General features: G+C 39.1%; 2 protein-coding genes across 2 annotated transcripts in view; one reads left to right on the forward strand and one right to left on the reverse strand.

The window, feature by feature from the left end:
- The window catches only part of ptprua (protein tyrosine phosphatase receptor type Ua), a 217,789-nt gene that overhangs the window by 189,905 nt on the left and 3,578 nt on the right, over positions 1–24,306 (forward strand). The window contains 7 exon segments of the mRNA XM_057354219.1: positions 6,418–6,515; positions 6,831–6,947; positions 7,097–7,251; positions 15,128–15,263; positions 17,389–17,538; positions 19,421–19,735; positions 21,717–21,842. Of these exon segments, the coding sequence (XP_057210202.1) occupies positions 6,418–6,515; positions 6,831–6,947; positions 7,097–7,251; positions 15,128–15,263; positions 17,389–17,538; positions 19,421–19,735; positions 21,717–21,842 (1,097 nt within the window).
- LOC130566626 (zona pellucida sperm-binding protein 4-like) lies at positions 589–2,507 on the reverse strand. The gene is made up of 8 exons (XM_057354228.1): positions 2,123–2,507; positions 1,851–2,038; positions 1,686–1,783; positions 1,454–1,611; positions 1,157–1,349; positions 938–1,085; positions 785–857; positions 589–713 (listed from the first exon to the last, which is right to left on the reverse strand). Exons 1-8 carry the CDS (start codon positions 2,427–2,429, stop codon positions 643–645), a joined length of 1,236 nt encoding a protein of 411 aa, XP_057210211.1. The 5' UTR covers positions 2,430–2,507; the 3' UTR covers positions 589–642.

Here is a 24,306-nt window from a genome sequence, read left to right on the forward strand (position 1 = left end):
ACAAGAGATTTAGAATGTTGTTAACTGGCCCCCATTCATTTGCATTGGTTGTGACCGTACAATAGAAGTGAATGGGGGGTCAGCGCTGTTCTGTTACCAACTTTCCTCAAAAAGTCCGTGTTCGGTGGTAGAAAGTCATAAAGGTTTGTAATGGCTAGAGGGTGACTAAATGACAGAACTTTTAGGTGAACCATCACTCAAGTATTCCCCACGACAAAAAAACAAAATAGTCTATGGCCTCGTTTTACAGAAACCCAAACATCTTAAACTAGTTCCAAGCACAAGTTCAATTACTCCATGTTTAGACATCCCCTTAAAAAAAAAAAAAAAATCCTACATTTTGAGTACCAAGGTAGAAACCAACATTTGCCACAAAGCCATCAACAGTTTTAAGAGTCACAGGGAATCAAGACAGTTAATGAATGCTTGTGTTACGCCACAGCTTTGCTTTGTATAGCCAAAAACCACCAGATATCAAGCGGTTTAAGAGCACATCTCTAAATTGTCAACCTTCTGGCATTTCCTTGAAAACCAGCTCTATGTCTCAAGACACTTCAATAGTCATTATCCTGAAAATGCCAGTGTAAACAAATGCTGACAACAGGTAGAGTCAAATAACTTTATTAAAATCCGCAATGAAATTTACATTGTAAAGAAAACACCTCCACTGGAAACCACAGTTTCTGCACTACTTTTTCCAGCAACACCTCTCCCTGGAACACAAGACATCGGTTTCATCTTCTGACTCTCTTTTGATGTACACAAACCAAAATGAACCACCTACTTTTCCTGGCACAGTTTTGCTCACAGGAACCAGAAGCAGGGTGGCACACCGCGGTACTACAGTGAATATAGATCTGACAAACAAAGAGATCAGCTTTAGCAGCAAATACAAAAGGCAATTTAGATGATACGGAAGGCTGTAAGGAAATCATACAGTCTCCTGCAGAGGGGCCAGTGATGATGGATCCACAAACGTGAACATCTTCACAACAAAGCGCCTGTAGTGGGTTGGGAACTGAACACCAGACGAGCCAACTACAGGAACCAGTGCGGTCAGGTAACGATCATCCTGGTAAGGACATCTAAAACAGAATTGACAGTCAGGACTCGTTCACAGCACACTATCGGGACAAATGCTTGGGATTCTACTCACCCATCAACTAGAAGATCCCACTGGGGTAGACTGAGAGGACTAGGGGTTGATGTAGCCCAACAGCGTCCCAACATCAGGACAAGATTGGGGTCAGTCCTCTCCAAAATGCGCACCTCGACATACACAGGCTCACGCAGGACTTTTGTGACTGGATACTCGTCCTCACCGAAGTAGGACGTGTACGCCTCATCTCCTGAGGATGAACAGTCTTGTAACTGTCCCATCTAGAGTTTGAGAACAGTGCTACAAGTACCACTCCTCTTGAGAGGCATTTTTTGAAGACTAGCACATCGTTACCTTCTGCACAGCCTTTAGTGACACATTGGCCGTTTGCCAGTCTAAGCTCCACCCTGAGGGGTCCAGGAGCCACTACAGGTGGAGGTGGTGGAACAGTGTTGACCTCCACAACCAGAGCTTCCACAGCAGTGGCAGAATATCTACACTGGAAGAGAAGTCTAGACAACAAACAGTGAGCTTCTTACATCAGTTCAAGGATTCACAGTCCGGAGAGAAAACACAGATGACCTACTCAAATTGACTGTCCCTTGTGATGGAGCCAAGAGGTCCAATGCCCACTTCATAGGATGAAGACATTCTGTTATCATACACCACATAACCATTTTCCTCCTGCAAGCAAGAACACGATTGACATCAAATCTGTTCTAGACATCGAAATCATCAACAGCAAACTCACCATCATGCTGGTGCCACAGGCAGTGACTGGAAACTGGAATATAGCAAAGAAAGGCGTGGACCCAACAGGACCACAAGGTGCTTCATTTCCACCCAGCAGACGGACAGTGTCCAGACTCAGATGAGGCAGAGTAACATCTCTAGCCACCACCAACACAAACTGACCATCTCTCATACACTGGACAGTCACTGTAATGAGAGGCCAAGGTAGTTATCAGAGAATTAGCTTGGCAAAAAAAAAAAAATAACATTTCACTGGTCTAACACCCTTACCTGACATCCCATAATAACACTGCTGTCCATTAAAGCAGCAGTTTATAGATTCACACTCGGCACCACTGATACCAGGTTGTCCACACTGGATCTGCTCATAATCAGCTACAGCACACTTGTCAAGAGCTTCTGACTGCACCACTGGCTTCTGAAGTGGAAACTTCTGAGAAAACTGTTGTTCAGTTTGCTGGAAGAATGAAGATTGAGGCTCCTGGGGAAAATTACTAAACTGTGGACCGGCACAACACAACGCACAGAACCATGCACAAAAAGCCACAAGACAAAACATTCCTGTAGTTCCAGCCATCTTGCCACAAGCATACAGACTAAGAGATGTGTGTTTAGTCTTATATACTCTGTAAATCGTCAGTCAGCAATTGTAGCTCCTCCTTGATCAATTAACATGATTGTTCTCCAGACCTTCTGGAAGCTACAATCAGGGTGATTTCTGTTTACTCTCAAGATTTTATACGATCATGTTTTAACCAATCTCTACAAAGCCAACGAAAGTAAAGCATATTTTCAAAAATGGAAAGTTGTCAGCATCTGTTTGCTGTTCATTTAAGCACTTCACACAGCAGCTAGACATTAAAACTACAACATGCACTTTTTAAAGGTGTCATGAACTGGCCTTTTTTATTATTTAATACTGTTGTCTGAGGTCTCCTTATGACGTTCACGTGGTTTTTACATTCAAAAACATCAAAATCGATAAGTTATAGGCTATTTTCTACCCTGGTTTTGAGGCCGGCTCAAGAAACGCTCTGTTTTTATGGGCGGGCTGCATTGAAGACTTCGAAGTAAACGCCCACTGCTATGATTGGATAACAGTTCCAAAAGACAGCAATGTGCCCTGACATTTCTGTGTGTCTGTTTGACAAGCTACAGTACATGCTTAGTTGGAGCCTTCTGTAAACATGGTTAGCAGTGAAAGAAGTTCTCACTTTTGCACATATGACACGGGGCTAGACGCTTTCGAGAGCCCTTCGCTAAAGTGACAGGGTTGCCAATTTTTCACAGAAAAAATAAGCAAATAAAGACAAGATGAAAATAAACCTTAAAATGCAAATTGTTTGTATATTTTATAAGACCAAAAAATCTCAAAATCTGCTAAATGCAACACACCATTGATTAAGACCTAAGTGCCAAAGCTTTTTGATCTAAGACCAAACAACAAGCATAAAAGCGCTTATTAATAACGAACATGACAACACAGCAAATGAGCGCTGTGTGAACACAACACAGCGCTTATCAGCGGTTTAGTTTAAACTGACAGACAAAACAAATCTTTAGCCGAAAAATATGTCCCTATGGTTACCAGTTTGTCAATCATCACAGATGCGGGAGTGTGTACTATGTGTACATAGCTTAAGTCATTCACGAACCAGTGGGCGGGGCTAGAGAAGTAGTCATTGATATTCTTCTGTGGAGGCAGTGTTCAACCTATCAATGACGTCATTACATTCCAGGACCTGGCGTTCGCTGGGCCTGGTGTCAATAAAAGTTGTCATTTCAGTAACAAGGACATCTTCGGTTATGATACTAAAAGGATGTTCGTTCGAATACGATGAGCTTTTATATAACAAAAGCTCGGGTTAAAATTGATTTCTTAATTCATGACACCTTTAACAGCTATGCACAAGTACAGTATAATAAATTTGATAAACTTTATGAAACTAGGCTGGCATTTTTTTTATCACATTGTATATGAATGTAAAGTTTTGTTTAATACCATAATGCAGTGAAATGAGTCAAAAGAATAATATTTCTTCAACATTTCTTCACCATTCATTTCTTCATGTTAACGTCAACATTTACCAACAAACTTTTGAAATCAAGTGTATCTTCAAAAATGAATGCACAAGCATGACTGTACTAACTGCAATATTGCACATTGTTAGTTCACGTAAGAGGACCAAAATAAGAACTGGGTTCTCTTTCTACTGTGAACACCAAGAGGACTGAGGTCATTTTTCGGCTAGTTCCCTTTCTGGTTCACTTTAAGTGAACTGGGTTTGTTTCTTTTAAAATGAACTATATGTGAAAACACCCTATTATGTTCTGTGTAGTCACGAAGGAAGTTCTACAGTAGGGGGTTGCTAAGGTGTTTAAGAACTTCGGGGGGTTGCTAGGGTACTGGATGAAAAACATTCTCAAATCTCGATGGTATTGTGAAATGTCCGTAACACGTATGTTTAATCGTGTGTTCTAACTGTATTTGAAGTCCGGTTCTCTTGGTTATTTTGGTATAGCAAAAAAAATGAAAAATACATTTAGTCCAGGTTCTCTGAAACACAAGTATAAAGTCGCAACGTGATTGGACAGCTTTTATGATGTACTGTATAAACATGTAAATGCAGTGTATAAGATGTCTTTTAGTACATTGACATGGGTTGAAGCACCAGTGTGATGGAGTCTACTCCAGCATCACGAGATCTTTCCTGTTTTTGCTTTATTTTCAGTCTTTAAAGGTATGTCTCTGTGAAGTGACCTCAGGCTGTGAAGCTGTTATTACATCCACCTGTTAAAACAATCACAGACAACAGATCCACACAACAGGTGCTCAGCTTCTTCCGCATTCGCCTGTGGCTACATCCTCTAAAATTCATGCGTTGTGCTTTCCAGTGAGATTTTCCAGGATGAAACCGAGGTCATTCATGATAAACAGTACAACAGAAAAGTTATGTAGTGTCATTTATAATAGAGCTGAATGTTTGTTGTAATATCATCAGGACACATGTTTCTCACTTGTCAATAATAGAACTGCTGCTGGGTTCTCAGAACACATTTTGTGGTGTTTGGAAAGAAAGCGTCGCTGTTATATATAGAGCGTGAACCTTTGACTACTTGTAAATGTAATTGTAAATGAATGGGGGTCCAGGTCTATTGAAAACTATATTCACTTTGGTACAATTTGTCATAATTCTGCCACATCATGTCCTGTTTCTCTTGGTCTAGTGGCGGGATCATGACAGAACCTCTTGTTTTATGTGGAGAGAGGCATTCTGGCCCTGTTGGCCTTCCATGCTCTCTCCGGTCTCGTCTTTGTTCCTGCCCTCTTGTTTCCTCGTTAGTGCTCGTTATGATTTCATGCCCTACACCTGTTCCCCTCTTGATTTAGCTCCCTATTTAATGCCCTTGTGTCTTCTGTCTTGTGCTGGATTATTTTGAATTGTTTGGTCCTTGTCACCTGACTTGTTTTGTATTGCTGTAGTCTAGTCTAGTCTAGTCTAGTCTAGTCTAGTCATTTGTAATTATGTCAAGTGTTAACTTTAGTCTTGTCTAGTTTAGTGAGTCCGTGTTCTTGTTTATATCTCTGTTATGTTACCCCCTTGTGGGTTTTGGTTTATTGGTTAAATAAATGTCTTGTTAACCTCTTACCCGTTGTCTGTGCCTGGGTCCTCTGTCCTTGTTCCCTCACCGTTCATGACACAATTGCTCTGTATGTTCAACAAACTATGAGAAACCCATAACATATCTCACACTGTTTGTGTTTGTCTGTGTTGAATGTCATAGATCTCTATCTACAGCAGTGGTTCTCAAACTGGGGGCCCCAAGATGGATCCAGGGGGGGCCACAGATCTTATTTTATTTTATGAAATATAAAAATGTTTTATGCTATCCAACATAAGAAAAATAAGAACCACCAACCAAAAGAATTGATGTTCCAGCATTGCATAACTGAATATGTTTTTGGTTTAATAACAATTCTAAGTTTAAGATTAAGAGTCTTTATTTGGGGGGGCACAAAGCAATGCACTCTACACAAAGGGGGCCTTACAACGAAAAAGTTTGAGAACCACTGATGTAGAGATCAGAATATCGTAGAAACTTGGGGATGAGCTCAGTAATTAATAGCCCAGCCCAAAATAACACCGGAAAACAAAGAGAAATGTGTCAATTGTTTAAAGATACACCAACAGACACACCCGATTAACCACATTACTCGCAAAAAAACCCTCAAATCAACACACTCCTTGTGTAAGATATGTAAGAATAGCTACAGTAAGACAGTGTTTCGTAACATGCTGGAAAGCACCCACAACACTCCAGCGCTGGGATGGAAACTTTTTCTGTTACTCACAGCTTTCTTAAAGCCTACCATTTGTTCTTGTTGTTTTTCTTCAAATCCGATAACACGAACATCCTTCCATCTGTGTTTTTTCTTTTCTTATGTAATACTCTCTTCTGTCACGACCCTCTATTTCAATATAAGCACCTCTCTCCTCTCTTTATCCTGCGCTCAGATCACTCACCGCCCCACACGCAGCATCATTCTCTGTGTCTCCCCGCAGGGCCCAAACAGGACATGATCTATGACTTCTGGCGGATGGTTTGGCAGGAGAACTGCTACAGCATCGTGATGATCACCAAACTGGTGGAGGTGGGGAGAGTGAGTAAAATAACTCTACTTTTGCCTGAGGTCGCCCGTCCGCCCACTAATAGACACTATCCGTTACTGATCACTGATCAGTGTGCTTCAGAGCTGACCATTACTGAAGATAAACTTGACCAGGACAAACCTTAAACCACAGCACATTACTTCTGATCAATGTATCTTGTGCTGGCATTTTCTTTTACAGAAACCATGACTGTGCTAACACTAGACTATTGATATATTTGTTTCTGCAAAATCATATTGTCGCAAAATATTATTGACATTATATTTTGAGTTGTTGTGTATTAATTGTGTGCGTGTGTTCTTTAGATGAAATGCTGTAAATACTGGCCCGATGACAGCGAGCTATACGGAGACATAAAAATCACTTTATTGAAAACAGAAACACTGGCAGAATATACCGTGCGCACCTTCGCCATGGAGCGGGTAAGAGCCCTCAAAAAAGATACATTTTGTCATCAAATATAAAAAAACAGAGCTATTTCGTTGTGATATAATAGAAACAAAATGACAAAAGCAATGAAGAACATTTCCTATGAAATGAACCTTCAGTAAATATGGTTGTACCACATCAGCGGGGTTATCCAGCCAAGCATGAGGTCTGCCAGTTTCACTTCACATCGTGGCCGGAGCACGGCGTCCCATATCACGCCACAGGACTGCTGGCCTTCCTGCGACGGGTCAAAGCCTCCACACCCCCTGACGCCGGGCCGGTGGTGGTTCACTGCAGGTAATGACACCTCAACTACCATATGCATTTACACATGACATAGACTTGGATGCTGCCTGACAAGTTTTTTGCTGTTTGAAGAGTCGAATACTGTCACGGAGACTTATACGATTCCCAACAACAAAAAAGCAAAACAGTACTAGAATGTATTGACAAGGTTTTACAGAAAGCTTATATGTTTTTTTTTTCAAAATCCTTGCCAGATGTTTATGTTTTTTTTTCTTATTTTTTAAAGGTAAAGCAATTAAGTCACTTAATTTAAAGGAGCCATAAATTAATACCACAATTTTAACCCGAGATTTTGTTATATAAGAGGGAATCGTATTCAAGCGAACATCCTGTAAGTGTCAGAACTGAAAACATCCTTGTTACTGAGATTACAACTGTTATTGACGCCAGGTCCTGTAATGCACCTACCTATGTCATAGATAGGTTGAACACCGCCTCCACAGAAGAATATCAATGACTACTTCTCTTTATGGAGTGAAAATTGTGCCTAAACTTAACAAACAAATCTAGCGTTTTGCAAACAAATGCAACCTTTTTTGCAAAAGAAACTAAACTCTGAAACAAACAGAAAGCGTTTTACAAATACATAATGCAATTCGAGAGAAAATGCAAAGATGTAACATATAAATGTACTGTGTTTAAGTCTCACCTTTTTATGAGATTCTCTCAACTTGATTTTCTCACAAATGTGACCGTGCAGTTTTTTCTCACAAATGTGTAGTAATTGTGTATAAATTATATAGTAATTTCGTTGATGTTTTACACCTTAAATAAAGCGGTTATGTAAACTGGACATAAATAGAAGCCTACAAAAGAAAGCGGGCTAAGAACATTCCACATCACTGAACGATCACTGATTTCTGTTTAATTTCGTTTAATGAATTAGATGAATTAATCTTATTACACTGCACAATGAACTTTACATCGTGTCTGCTGTTTTTTATGTGGTATCGTGAGCGCGCATCGCGCCTAAACTAAACTATTTTGCACATTGTTTCGCTACCACCTGCAGTGTGAATTGGGGTGTTTGAGACGGAGAGACACAGATTTATTTCAGAAGCGGGAGCTTTCAGTCATTACTGAAAGTCAATAGGTTAAAATCTAGCCTATATATTGCAAGCAAATAATAGCTGTTTGTTAACAGCACAAAATAAGACCGCAAAAACGGATAAATTAATCTGATTTTACTGCACAATTAATTTTACATATGTGCAGTGTGTCTAAAATTCCTTTTGCTTCCAATATTTTGCTTCCACCTGTAGCATGTAGCATGCTTCAAACTAAAGCCAGAGCAGTGAAGTGAAGAGTGACGTTGCTTTCAGCCAATAGAAAATACAACAATTTTTGGTGTTATTTTTTTATTCTCATTGGGTGGGCAAGACAGAGGTTTAAGTGGGTTCAGCACACCCATGCCTAGAGCTGGCCCTGATATAAACACAAAATGATGTCAAAATTCCCTTATAAGAAAGTATCCTTGTAAAAGTAGTGTGACAGTAAACGTAAACAGTTGGGAAACAAGAACGAGAGAATGAGATGGGGTGGAAGGGGTGACAACATTGCAAATGCATCCAGTTTGTTGTACGTTATTTGTATATTAAAACCAATGCAAAATTCATTATTTATTATTAAGAACAGCAACTGATTATTATTAACAGTTTCAATAAATTTCATGAGACTAACTGAATGAAACTTGATGAATGAAATTAATTCAGCTTCTGGCACTGGCAAGGGTGGCACGCAAGGTAGTATTCATGGCTTCTTCCTATAGAAACTAGTGTCAAATTCCCAATAACACCACCTGCTGTTTTGTAAGAGGAAGTTGCACATGCATTTGTGAGAAAATCTGCACGGTCACATTTGTGAGAAAATCAAGCTGAGAGAATCTCATAAAAAGGTGACACTTATACACAGTACATTTATATGTTACATCTTTGCATTTTCTCTCGAATTATGTATTTGTAAAACGCTTTCTGTTTGTTTCAGAGTTTAGTTTCTTTTGCAAAAAAGGTTGCGTTTGTTTGCAAAATGCTGGATTTGTTTGTTAAGTTTAGGCACAATTTTCGCTCCATATTATAGAGTCCCGCCCAATGGTTCGCAAATGACTTTAGCCACACATAGTACACACTCCCGCATTTGTGATGATCGACAAACTGGTAACCATAGGGAGATAATTTTCGGCTAAAGATTCGCTTTGTCCGTCAGTTTAAACTAAACTGCTGATATGCGCTGTGTTGTGTTTATGCTCGGAAGGCTCCATCACACAGCGCTAGAGATGGGCAGATGAAGCCTTGTGAAGCTTTTGAGGCTTTCTTGATTGTACCAAAAATGATTCAAAGCCTCAAAGACAGACCCTACCAGTGACATCTAGTGATCAGCTGCAATAATAGAAGCCACTTTCTGACGATTCACATATTGTTGATTCCAGTTAACACAAAAGCAATACCAGCTGTATCTTCAGTCTGAGAATCATTGTCCACACGTGAAAGCGTTACAACGTTTTGAAATGTCACTTTACTAGTAAAATGTTTAAAATATGTTGCAATATGCAATTCAGTGGATACCTCTTATGGTGGAACTGATTATAAGGACATCCCTGGATTTAGATTTTCTGATTTGCATTAAGAGCATTTTGCGTCTCCTTATAATGAATGAAGGCACGGCAAAGATTTGAATCAGTCACATCGCTTCAGGTGTTTAATTGTGACGTATGAAGCCTCAAACGTCATCGGTCACGTGATCACATAAATTTGATACAAGCCTGGACACAGTTTCGAACCAGTCTGCTTCAATAGAGTAAAACAGGCTTCGAAGCCTTATGTCAAACGTCCCATCTCTACACAGCGCTCTTTTGCGTGTTGCCATGTTTGTTATTAATAGGCGCTTTAATGCTTGTTGTTTGGTCTTAGACCTAAGTGCTAAGGCTTTTTGATCGTAGTAAATGGTCTGTTGCAGATTTTAAGAATTTTTAGAAATAAAAAAAAAAAAAAAAAATTAAAATTTAAAGATTAATTTTTTGTCTTGTCTTTATTTGCATATTTTTTCTGTAAAGATCTGGCAACCCTGTCACTTTAGCGAAGGGCTCTCGAGAGCGGCTAGCCCCGTGTCATATGTGCAAAAGTGAGGACATCCTTCACTGTTATTTTTATTTAGAGCGACCAAGCAACAAACATGCAACATCGTGCAGCGCCTGGTTGTGGAAGAACACAGTCGCTTCCTTCGGATACTGATATTAGGAATGCGTGGTTGAAGTTTATTTTTAAGTACGTTCCTGCTCACGTGGGTGAAACATTGAGCATTTGTTCGCATCGTTTCACCATGGATTCCTTTGTGAACAAGGAGCTGGATTTGCGGAGAGACTAAAATAAAAAAGCAGTGCTGTGCAGTCAATATTGGATCCGACAGGAATGGCGCAGCAATCTTATGTGAGTAAAACATATTTGTACTATGCGTCACTATTGCTTTATTAGAGATCGCTTGATATGTCCTGATAATGTGTAACCTAACGTTACGTGTCTAACCAAATTCACAGAAGGCTCCAACTAATTTTACAACGCAACCTGCTATCCAATCATAGCAGTGGGCGTTTACTTCCAAGTCTTCAATGCGGCACGCCCATTAAAACTCATCGTTTGACGAGACGCCGCAAAAGAAAAAGAAAAAAAGAAAATATGTTTTCGAATGTAAAAAAAACACGCGCACGTCATAAGTAGACCTCATACAACAGTATTAAACAATAAACAAGCCCAGTTCATGACACCTTTAATAAAATTACATGTATTAAATGTGTTGTATTTCTTTTGTAGCAATCTAATTGTTACTCAAGAAAAATGATTTAAGACTACTATGTGAAATTTCAATGTTGTCTCATGAAGACAGTGAGGCTTCATCCAAGCCCTGTGGTATTTTAGAAGATTTTAGACATACAAGCACATCAAATTCCTCTCTGTGTGCTATAAACTAGTCGCTTTTTGGCGAAATTCGCCATTTTGAATCTAAATATGCCATTCTTGTGATTGTTGAAGATCCGAAGAGTTTTTTTCTGTGTGAGGGTGATTTCAGGTGCCATAATTAGAAAAATCAAAACACAGAAACAGGCGTCATCATAGCGTCAGGCAATCGGTCCGCGGATGCGTCAGGAAGAGCGCGGTCTCAAAGTCATGTTTGTGCCCTTGAAAAGCACTTCTGAAGGAGACGCAACGCAAAGTGACATCTCGGATAAAGAGAAAATGGCGTTGTTTCATTGCTCAGTTTGCCAAGTGTGATCCAAATGGCTATGTGATAAATCAATTGCCAACCTCCATTCAGAATTCCCACTTCAAGAGCTGTGCCCTTCTAAGTGAGTAGGGCACTTGGGTGCGATTGATATTCGTCCGAAGTTTCAAACGCAGAAGCTGTCGATTATTAATATTAAAAAATTATTGCACAGACCGATCGATTCGCTTTAAAATACATAAATACAGGTACATCTCAAAAAAGGAGAATATCATGAAAAAGGTCAATATTTTTTGTCACTCATTTCAGAAAGTGAAACCCATATATTATATAGATTCATTACACATAGAGTGAAATATTTCAAGCCTTTATTTCTTGAAATTTTGATGATTATGGCTTACAGATAATGAAAACCCAAAATGCAGTGTCTCAGAAAATTAGAATATTACATAAGATCAATAAAAAAAGGATATTTTAAACAGAAATGTCAGGCTTCTGAAAAGTATGTTCATTTCTATGCACTCAATACTTGGTTGGGCCTCCTTTTGCATCATTTTGCATGAATTACTGTATCAGTAATTTCACTCTATGTGTAATGAATCTGTATAATATATGGGTTTCACTTTCTGAAATGAGTGACAAAAAATATTGACCTACTTCACAATATTCTAATTTTTTGACATGTACTTGTATATCGTCAGGAGCTGCACAGATTTTTTTCTGTAGTTGTATTTAAAAGTCGAGAAATATCAATAGTGTGTTTAATATTTGCGTATGAGCTTCTGGTGTATTCTAGTCAGCTTGTTGACTATTCTGAAATTTTGGTGAAATACAAGCTATTTTCGCTGTGTTTAAAAACATACAAAATGCTTCAAATAATTCTTCATGTGTGTAAATATGTACTAGTTCAACGACAAGACAAGGCAATGAAGCTGTTGTGGAAAAACGAATAAAGCATGTCTGTCAAAGCAGAAATCTTTCTCCGATCCGCCATGTTGAATGTTTAATGCTGCGTTCAGATATGACGTAAAAAATCCGACTTCCGAGTCAACCACGCATCACATTTGCATGTTTACCACGTGATGTCACTATGAGACGCCGAGAGAACGTTATATGGTAGCTATTGAAACGTAGGCATTTGTTCATAAAAAGTTTCTGTATATATTAACGTTCATGTTCATACATATTACGTCTTGTAAAAATCGTTTAAAGTTTGTTTATGGTTCACATAAGCCTGCGAAGAGCTAGCCGCCATCTTGTTCGCGTGATTCAGAGTCGACACCTTTTTTCCCAAGCCAATAACTTTGTTATTCGTTCACTTTCGGCTTTACAACTCAACAGACTGCTTACATTCACACACAGCAACATTACACTCTGCAATATTTTTTGTGAGTGAAATGTAATTTTAAGGACATTGTAATATTTACACTTTAGAAACAGTTATGTAACATATAATGTGCAGTTAAAACACTACTATTCTTTAGCCACATTTTTATTTAACAAGAAAAAACTGTCCACACTGTTAGATAAGAAGAATCTCTGAAGCAGTGCTTTGTCAGTGTTAGTGTCTCTTTCTTTGAAATCTATCTTTGAAAGGCAGTAAGTGTCTTAGACCTTAGCTAAGAAAGATTTGAAAGAATGTTTTCTCCTTTAGAAGAAACACAACTATTTAATGATTTGTGTGCAATCGCTGTCAATTATAAAGGGTGAAACATCGCACATGTGGTTCACCGGTCCAAGGATGCATCTGTGCCCCTTACAGCACTTGTTCAAACAAACTGATTGACTGTCATATAAAGCAACTTGCTCAGCAGGACAAAAAAACCTCAGACATTGTTAAATGGTTCGCATAAGTTTGGCCGTACATTGAACAGATCCATTTGTTTTGATGTCACATGTCCTTCAAGGTACACTATGGCTCTTACATAACGTTGCTGTAAAGTTTGTGTATTGAAAAGCTCCTTTATTTGTTGGCCCTATGCGTCACTGAAGGCAAATCCCACCCACATTATATTTCCTCTTGTCTTCTGCTCTTGTGAATTTGAAAATGTATCTGTATTACCAGTGCTGGCCAAATAACGTCCAGGTTTAGCCATTTTTTGCATTTATCTTCTCTCTCCTGTCCTGATCGTTAAAGACAAAAACCTGTAATGTATTTATTTATTTATACCATGGTCTATTTGAATACTCAATTCTGATTGGCTGGAAGGTGTGCATTAAAACCCTTTAACGCACGGGTAGCTCCAGTCAGCTTGATTACATTTAAAATTAACTGACGAAAATAACTGTCGTTTTCACCTGTTTGATCTAAAATTAGACTGTAAACATCAATAGCAGCTTTAACTTGGCAAATGACCATGGTATGTAAGGAATAATTGACGACGGGCCGTTCAATTATCGAAAGTTAATGCACACCCGAGGTGTAACGGCCACTCCGCTTCGCGTCATGGCCGCATTACCACCTCGGGGTGTGCATTAACTTTCGATAATTGAAAGGACCGGAGTCAATTATTCCGCTTATACCACGGTCACAACACCACAAGACGTTGTTCCGATACCACAAGACGTTGTTACGATGTTTTATGTCAAGACATTTGTATGGTATTTGTCCCGGAATGCTCTTGCTGGTAGAACTAATTTCTTACGCATCTCATCTGAAGGCGTTGCTTGAGCCTGCATATGCAGTTTTCCGAGAGCGAGAGGAAGACAGACAGTGCACGTGCATACGCGTTTGCTTCACTGAGAGTGAAAAGACAAATATCTATATTTGATTTGTTTTCGTCGTATTTAACACCCCTGTCGTATAAGAAAAGTATTAAGAGAAAAAAAGTGACACGGAGGTTTCTGCGCCAGCTGCGGTTCTCGCACGCAGTGGCATAGAAAGCTTCCTGCTGTGTTTTTTAAGTCCCGTTTACCCATTCCACAGACGAATTTAACATGTTGTTTTTGTTATGTTTGTGCTTCGTGTTTTATCTTTAACCCGATGATTGTGTCATGTAGTTTGCCGTTACCTTTGATATATGCTTTAGTTTTTCGTCTGAACAGTCCTGTACAGTGCTCTCGCCATTGTTGTTCAAATGTTCATGCTGTCCATAAATATTAATAGTTACTGTATTTCTTCTCAGACAATGGAATTTGCCTGTCACTTTGTCTGTTGTTAGATACGTATTCACTGGTGGACAGTAGGCTACATTTAAGTTAAACTGGGCGCAGTGATATGGAACTGTAATTCGGTCGACAAATCTGGAACTACTTCATAGGTGTGCGTTTAACTGAAAAATAATGCACACCCGTCGAACGTTCGTCAGCCAATCAGAATGAAGCATTCAACAGCCCCGTGGTATAAAAGTGGGATAATCCACAGCTAGCCGTGCGTTGAAGGGTTTTAACGCACGACGTGGAGGCCAAGAACCACCCGATGCGAAGCGCTGGTTTTTAATCTGAATAATTGACTAATTGGTCAATTTTGAGAGTCTGTGGTCAAATATGTTTGTATATTTTCTTGCATAATAAAACACGTTTTCTCGTGTAATAATAAGGATAATTGACATCAGGACTCCGATGTAGCCAATAATGCCTTGTGCATTACCCCTTGCATATAAAACCATTTCAAATGGCAGGTTTCATGTCTCGTCTTCTTCATGTGTGTGTGTAGTATGGGTGCAGGCCGTACGGGCTGTTACATAGTGCTGGACGTGATGTTGGACATGGCGGAGTGTGAAGGTGTGGTGGACATCTACAACTGCGTGAAGACGCTCTGCTCACGACGGATCAACATGATCCAGACTGAGGTGAGAACTTTTTCAATTCACTTTATGCCCACGTTATAATGTGTTTCTAAAGTAAAATGAAAAGCTGCTCACGCTGTTCAGCAGTGATTTAGAGAAACAAAGAGACCTGTTTTTTTTTTGGAGTTGGCATATTAGAAAGGCCTGCAGAAGTCAACATCATGCCGTTGGTTTTCATCCAGACCAAATGCAGCTGTCATTCATTCATGTGTTAAACCAACGGCCGTCATTCTCAATAATTCATATTTTAACTCATTATTGTTTTTGTGCCCAGCTTTTACCATCTATGTGTTCTATTAAAAAAACAGGAATCAAAGCACAAAGCACCTTGATGTTGCTTAGTAAAAAGATATTCAGAAACATTTAAAACGCCTTTTCAATGAACACTTTCTTCACTTACATAACTCATAATGTCAGCGCGCAGAGCTGGATCAAAGCGGCTGTGAATGTGTTTCTATTCAAGTAACCTCTCAGGGGTCCAGCGCTGGACAACAAAGAGGAAACGATCAATTAATGTATAATCACTGTTCACTTCATATCAAAAGAGCGTTTAGCGCAAGGCCATGAAACGTGTCCTGTCTAGACTGCTATAAAATGAATAATGTAATGCAAGACATATCTTGTGTGTCTGTATGTTGATGCTCATAAGAAATAAAAAAAAGCTGAAGGTCAGTCCAATAGACTTACTCAACAAAGCCAATGAGACACATCAGCGTCATCTTTTCTAAGAAAACATCATTAGAACAACATCTCATTGAAGTGATTAACATGTGATGTCTTCAAATTATGCAAAATAAAAACCTTGTTCACCATTAACGCCATTACAATTTCTTTAATAGTTTCTATTGGGTTTTTTTCAGCAGGGATACCAGTAGACACCATTACAGTTTCCATTAAAACCAGAACAAATCCCTTTAAAACCATTATAACCATTACCACTTCTTTAAAGGGATTTGTTCTGGTTTTAATGGAAACTGTAATGGTGCCTACTGGTATCCCTGCTGATAAAAACAATAGAACCCCAACAGAAACCATTACAGAAATTCTAATGGTTTACAATAAAATACCATTATGAACCATTAGCTTTTTCCATTAAAACCATTACAAAATGCCTTTTTGTAGTGTGTTTTGGGCATTATTCCAGTAGGATTTAACATCCCACCAATAGAATCCATCACATACCAGTAGAACCATTACAGTTTCCATTTAAACCAATACAAATCCCTTTAAAACCAATAAAACCATTATAACTTCTTTAATGGTTTCTATTGATTTTTTCAGCAGGGAATAGTGAAATAGTGAAAGTGACCTATTAGTCAGATATGGTGACCCATACCCAAAATGTGACCTCTGCTTTTAACCCATCCAGAGAGTAGTGAACACACGCACAGCAAGTGGTGAACACACGTACACCCGGAGCAGTGGGCAGCTATCACTGCAGCGCCCGGGGAGCAAGTAGGGGTAAGGTGCCTTGCTCAAGGGCACCTCAGTCGTTACCCGCCGGCAACCTTCTGGTCACGAGTCCGACTCTCTAACCATTAGGCCACGACTGCCCGTTAATAGAAACCATTAAAGAAGTTATGATGGTTTTAATGGTTTTAAAAGGATTTGTATTGGTTTTAATGGAAACTATAATGGTTCTACTGGTGTGTGATGGAATCTATTGGTGGCATGTTTCATTTTACTGGAATAATGCCCAAAACACACTTCAAAAAGGAATTTTCTAATGGTTTTAATGGAAAAGATAATGGTTCATAATGTTATTTTAATGGAAACCATTTAATGGATTATATAATCTCATGATTTTGATCAAATGAAGAGAGAAGCAATGTTGTGTTAAGAACATTCTGATGATCATTTGAAAGTGAACATGTTGCTATTTTCAAAGCTAATGGCTGGTGGAATTGTGAGATGTTTATCCTGCATGTGTCAATAATACAGTAGCGTAGTATCTATTAGTTATATTTTATTTTTGTATACTGTACTTGGTTCAAAAGTGTTGTCTATCGTAATGTGGGAATGATAAACGTCTTTCAATGCTGCATTCAACATTTTTTGACATGGTCTTAAGCATGACTTGATTTTCAAGCTTGATCTGATGTGACCCGTTGGCTCTTGTGGTTTTCAGGAGCAGTATGTGTTCATACATGATGCCATACTGGAAGCGTGTCTGTGCGGAGAGACTTCAATCCCCATCAGTGAGTTCGCTCTCACGTATAAGGACATGGTGAGTGTGGACTCTCAGACCAACACGTCTCAGCTCAGAGAAGAGTTTCAGGTGAGTTATCTTATCTTATCTACAGTTCATCATCCACAATGGCTACAAGTGGTGGGAGAGATTACCCAATAATCAAAATTCTGTCACCACTCTGTCATCTTCGATTTAGCCTCATGTTTAATAACCTGTGTGACTTTCTTTTTTTTCTGTGGAACACAAAAGAAGATATTTTGAGAAATGTCTCGGCTTAAGCTCCAGTTCTCCTTTTAACCAAAATAGGTTTACTTTTTTCCAATGAGCGACAGCAGCTTTATCTCTCAGAAACAAAGTTAAAGTACCGAAACGCTACATCACTGTTTTTCAGTATTAATTGTACCAAGCAATATTCACACAAGTGTAAGATATTTAGCAGCATCTAGTGGTGAAGTTGAGAATTGGAATCAATGGCTCGCTCCACACCCCCCCTCCCTTTCGAAGCACTACGGTGGCTAACAAAGAACTAAGATGTCATCATGTTTTCTTATTTTTCCTGAAGGAGATAACGTATTTACGAAACACGTTCTGTAGAGCAGTTTGTCTGTTTAGGGCTACTGTAGAAACAACATGACGAATTCCATGTAAGGAGACCCGCGGTGTATATAGATAGAAAGAGCTCATTCTAAGGTTACAACAACATAACGCTTCATTATGTAAGATCTTTCTACAGTACACCTCTGAAGACATGTTTATTATATTGCATTTCTCTCAATAGATCCTCCAACGAATTGCACACAGCACCTTTAAAGCAACTTTAACTGTGCACATGTTCTTATAGTTTGTTGCTTTTAATGTTATTTTGTGATTTTCCAAGACAAATCTCATGGGATCTTGAACAACGCTGCTGCTTTATTCTCCTCCATGCGTCATTATGCACACATTTTAGTGGATACCAAGAAAACCATTTAATTCAAACCCTTAAGTTTACTGCAAGGCGTTCCTTACTTTCTTCCTTTGAAAAGTGAGAAAAGACGTCAGAGTCAGCAACTGCAGTCTTCTGAACAGTCACTAAATCTGTGATCTAAATAACAAATGCTCTGCAGTCATGCCGCGTACCCCTCCAATATTTCCGGCAGGTTATGAGCGCCGCATACTAACTCGCAGTCCAAGACGGAGATGAAGTCAACCAGCTGTGCCGTCTATTTTTGTTCGTTTGGTGTGAATTTGATGAGGCGTTCTCTCACCTCTCAGTTCTGCACGTGTGTTTTAACAATCAACTATTAATGGCTTCATACCTAATGAACCCCGAGTGAAAACCTGCTCATGTCCACCTGATAACAGATCCGAATCTAATCTTCATCATCATAATTATAATGTCCCATTTGTGCTGTAAGAGCCCATCAGGAATGAAAAGCATCAAGTTAATTCTTGAGTTTATTCTGCCCAAGACACACAACACAACTGTTTGTATGAGACCAGACTCCATTTGTTTGCAGCCATTAAGCTGCTATACAGCAAAATGGGCTTTTCTCTGCATCCACCCTGAGGAGATTTGTTGGAGTTCCCATTTGTGTTTCATATCAATGTACAGTAGTCTCAAACGTTTCTCCAATAATTTAATCGGAGAAATAAAAACATAAAACAAATGAGAGTGTAACTGTTGAAACGCATCAAGAGTCTGGAGGTGTAAAATGAAAGTAGATTATAGAGGTCAAATAATCTGGATTTGAGTAATTTGATGAGAAATGTTTGAGTTCATATTGAGATCTTCAATAATATTGACTTTTGATTGCAGACTTGACAAATCTGAACACTTTGTTGACATCGTTTCTGAGACTATAATTGAGACATTTGTACGATTTCCGACTCGCAAATGTCATTTTATCTGTCTATTACTTGTATTGTGTCATCTTCATGTCTCTATTCAGACACCTGTGATCAGTCTGTGTGTCTCTGATGTTTTCAGACTCTAAACTCGGTCACCCCTCACCTGGACGTGGAGGAGTGCAGCGTGTCTCTGCTGCCGCGTAACCGTGAGAAGAACCGCAGTATGGACGTGCTGCCGCCCGACCGCGCGCTCGCCTTTCTGGTCTCCACCGAGGTAGACGGCAGTAACTACATCAACGCGGCTCTGATGGACAGTTTTCTGCAGCCGGCTGCGTTTGTGGTGACCCCCCACCCTCTGCCCACCACCACCACAGACTTCTGGAGACTTGTGTTTGACTACGGCTGTACCTCCATCATCATGCTCAACCAACTCAACCAGTCTAACTCGGCCTGGGTAAGACCCCAATATTCACACTGACTATAAATGAGCAATCTTTTGTAGGCTTGTTGTATACTGTAGTTGTATTTTGAGTGTAAACTGAAGCTTAAAAATGGCATGTTTTGGCAAAAAAAGTCACACAATACATGAGCAAAGTTATTTTTTCTGTTTTATTACCATATTTTATGATCCACAACAAGGCTATATCGGTAACAATTTACAATGAGGTTAATGCATTAGCTAAAATAAACTAACAATAACCAATACTAATACAGCATTTATTAATGTTAGTTCATGTTAATTTCAGCATCTGCCAATTAAAAAACTAAGTTAAGTTAAGTTAAGTTAAGTTAAGATAGATATAAGATAATACAAAAATGAAAAATGAAATAAAATAAAAGGTTAGTTAAGTTAAGTTAATTGTCTTTAAATAAATAATTGAGGTCCAGATTCAGTGTGATTTGTGCTATTTGTGCTAACTAACAATAACCAATACTAATACAGCATTTATTAATGTTAGTTCATGTTAATTTCAGCATTTACCAATAAAAAAACTAAACTAAACTAAACTAAAATGTATTTCCAGCCATTATCACAGTCAGTTAGTCAGCTAACTTTCTAGAAACATCTCTCAGTGTTCTCCTTCTGCTGCAGCGAGCCGTTTCTGAGCTGTCGGAGTGTATTTGAATGAATGTTTATCTTTTTACGCAGCGTGTCACTTATGTTAATACACCGTGACGAGCCTTTATCAAATTCTATCTCGTGCTCTTTATCTCAGCATAGAAATACAGAGTTTCACGGTGTTTAAGAAAGCAGTGCTGAATGAGATCCGTCTGAAAACTGGCATGAGAGAAAATGAATTGACACATTGAGTAAATGGTTGTCTTTTGGGATGCTGGAAGGAAGGTTGGAATAGAAAATGTGGCTAATATGAAGCAATGAGCAGGGATTGTTTAACCTGATGGGTTGTGATTGGATTTACAGAGCTGACTGGCCTGTCACCGGTGCTTCCTCAACTTCATCCTCATTTGTGTCATCTTCGATCATCTGCTTACATTTTTTACATTGTGCAATCACTTCATGTTTTTCTAAACCTGTATGACCTTGCGGAAAAATTCACTCTGCTCTTTTCCATACAGTCCAATGAAATCAGTCAGTAAAGAGTCCGAAAATCTAATTATAAAACAGTCGGTTCTGGTCCTAGATTCCGAATGGATGAGCAGAGTTCTAAGCTGTTATAAAATACCCCGATTTATAACGGCTGACCGCATTACTAGCCAAAACATAATTTTATTTACTTTGTTTTATGAAACCTTGCTACGCATATGGAATAACCGTTTTATAAAAGCAATAAGCCCTGCAAAGCAGTGGGTTACAGTGCATTTTATAACAGCTAAGAGGGTTTTAAGGACTCCGCTTCGCGTCGTGCCACAACACCCTTAGCTGTTATATAATGCACTGTAACCCACTGCTTCGAGGGGCTTATTGCTTTCAGAAAAACAACCCAAATGTAGGAAATCATATGGGGGGAGAGAAAGGGGAAAAGCCCACAAGCCGGGATTTAAACGTCTGAGATGCTTCTTCAAGACACGCAGTCAACTTGGCTTTCAGCACAGACCATCACATCAGATTTACTATCGCAAATGTGTCATTTACTTTCCCTAAACTTTGAAACCACAGATATCGTCTGATTAATTTGTTTATAACGCATTTAAGAATCGGCTGAAAACACATCTCTTCCGTCAGCACCTGACCGATCAGTTCTGACTTCTATCTCTTTTCTACTTTTCTACTACCCTAACTTAGCTTTGTATACTGTGGTAGGCTTTGTGAGACCAGTTTTATTGCACTTATGCTTTTTGTTGTCCTTATGTTGTTCCAATTGCTTCCATTGTTTCCCTCATTTGTAAGTCGGACAAAAGCGTCTGCTAAATGACTAAATGTAAATGTAAATAAGGCAACTCACAGTTCATGTTTTCTTCTTTCTTTCTTACAGCCTTGTCTTCAGTACTGGCCTGAAACAGGTATGCAGCAGTATGGACCCATGACTGTAGAACTGCTCTCCAGATCCACCGATGAGAATGTAGTTACTCGTCTGTTCAGGGTGAACAATATCACACGGGTAAGTTTGTGTGGTGAAGAATCTGAAAATACAGTTAATGAGATATTGCAATGAAAATCAAGAGTAATTTCAAAATCAGATTGATTTGATTGATATCTTAAATTTTATCAATAATTTGCCATTTCATGGCACACGTGAATGGTAATGAAAACTTACACAATGAATACTTCGAATTGATTAAATTTCTTTAATTTATGTAATCAAGTTTCATTAAAGATATTAATATTAACAAGATGCACCACTGCCGTTACAATGAATGGCAAAGAATGCAACGCTCAATATGGCCGCTCTAGTGAAGGAAGTCCCGCCTCGTAAAACGAAAATATCGTCAATCAGTAAATACTGAGGATTCTCTGGGGCGGGGCTCTCGTGAGATGCTTGCCAGCCTGTGCGCAGGTGCAGTAGATGAGGCGACCTAGAAAAAGGTGATTTTTAGCATAATTTAAGCTTAGCAAACCAAAGTTATGATACAATTCATGTCATGTTTCATTATTGAATGGAAATATGCTGATTAATTGTGACTTTTGCCAGGGATTTTAGAAATATCTGCCCTCCCCCATTCAAGTAGATAGGACTGTGGACTTGCTATGACGTAAATAGCTGCCCAGAGGCGTTACAAACATGGCCGCCGAGTGACACGACTTCCGTAATCGGACTTTGGTTTCACTTCATTAGGTTATTCATGATCATATCATGCTTGAAATGTTTGAAAAATGCAAAACAGAGACATTTCCACTACTGCTTTCAGGCTTGGACCCCCAATATACAGTTCCCACCCAGTGTTGACATCTATTTCAGCACCTCATTGAAGTCAGACTTTATCAGATGTATGACCTGTCTTCTAGCTTACATCTTTTTTAAGAAAATAGTTGAATTTGTGTTCGTTCAGGGTCACTCCACAAAGGTTAATTAACTCGAGAGGAAATAACGTTTTTACAGACTTTATTTAGCAAAATAGAAATTAATTTATTACAAGGGATATTTAAGTCATATCCATTTAACAAATTAGCACAGGCACTTTATTGTAGAAATGAGTCTTGTTTATCCCTGTGCGGATTTGTGAGTGATAAAGTTTCTCATATTGTGTGTGTGTGTGCGCGCTGTCGGCACTTTTGATCTTGACTTGTCTGAACAAAGAGGCACTTTCTCACACCTTTAGCTGACCTCAGTTCTCCATGATGGCTTCATTGTAGACGTTCCGTCTTGAAATCTTGTCCCAAATGTAGCACCTATCTTTGCTAGCCCCCTTTAGCACTTCTGTCAGCCGGCCTGTCAACCTTTAGCCACATTCCCATTCGCGCCCGTGTCAGTTTAGCTAGCCCCTGTCAGCCTCTGCATCCCCTCTGTCTCATCCAGACTCTGCAAGCCTAGTAAACTCTCCGTGTCATTGTCAGAAAACGTCCCATACCGCCTCTTCACTGGACCCCAGAGAGACTCGCTCATGCTGGAATGATGACTCTCACTTCCCCAAGAAGGTACAAGACTATAAGGCATACACTGAAATCAGTCCTTAATCATGGCACCCTTAGTTAATGCAACCCCAAGACAAACATGCTTGTACCATTTGTTACAACTTACAATCGTGCTGCTGATTTGAGACAGTTTCAGCGACAACAACTTGCCCAAACTTAACCTCCGGTAGACCTCTGCAAAGAATCTCCAACTGTTGAGCAGTTTTGATTTCATTTAATACAATTAATATACAATTAAATATTATTGTAAATTACATGTAAAATAAGTTGTTATATTGTAACTTAACAGACTGGAAGTTAACTTCGGGTGATGCACATATGCTCATACAGAAGTTACATAGGTTGAAATATATTAATAATAAATATATATTGTATATTTAAATGTTACAAAATTAAATAGAAAAAATAGATATGTATATACACTGTATATGTACAGTGCTGCTCAAAAGTTTACACAACCCTTGCAGAATCTGGAAAAAGCTGAAACTTTTGGAAAAATAAGAGGATTTTTGAAAATTAAGGTTTATTGACAATCAAGAGACTCATACACGTCCTTTTTCAGAGGTTTACACCCACCTGACTTTAAATGAATCGTGTTGACTTTGTGGGCAGCACTGGATGTTTCTATCTATTGTAATAGTTGTGTATGAGTCTCTTGATTGTCCTTGTAATAAGCTCAATAAAAGAGAAGGAAGGAGGCGGGAACCGGCGAACATTCAAATACTTTAATCAAAAATAAACAAACAAAAATCCAGCAGTAAAAAGCACACAAACATAAACAAAATTTAACGTATGTCCGGGCCCGGTCCTCTCTCGCCGTATCCTCCTGTCGTTCGTCCTTTTATGTGTCTGATCTCCTCAGTGAGAGATAAGAGGCCGGTATGACGTCCAGCTGACACTCATTATCAGTCGCCTCGCTTCCTCCTCCCACGGCTCTCGCCATGCCTCCCTCGTCACAGTCCTCAATGTAAAAAGAGGAATCTCAACATCAT

The sequence above is a fragment of the Triplophysa rosa genome, linkage group LG16, assembly GCF_024868665.1.
Source record: "Triplophysa rosa linkage group LG16, Trosa_1v2, whole genome shotgun sequence".
NCBI classification, from domain to species: Eukaryota; Metazoa; Chordata; class Actinopteri; order Cypriniformes; family Nemacheilidae; genus Triplophysa; species Triplophysa rosa.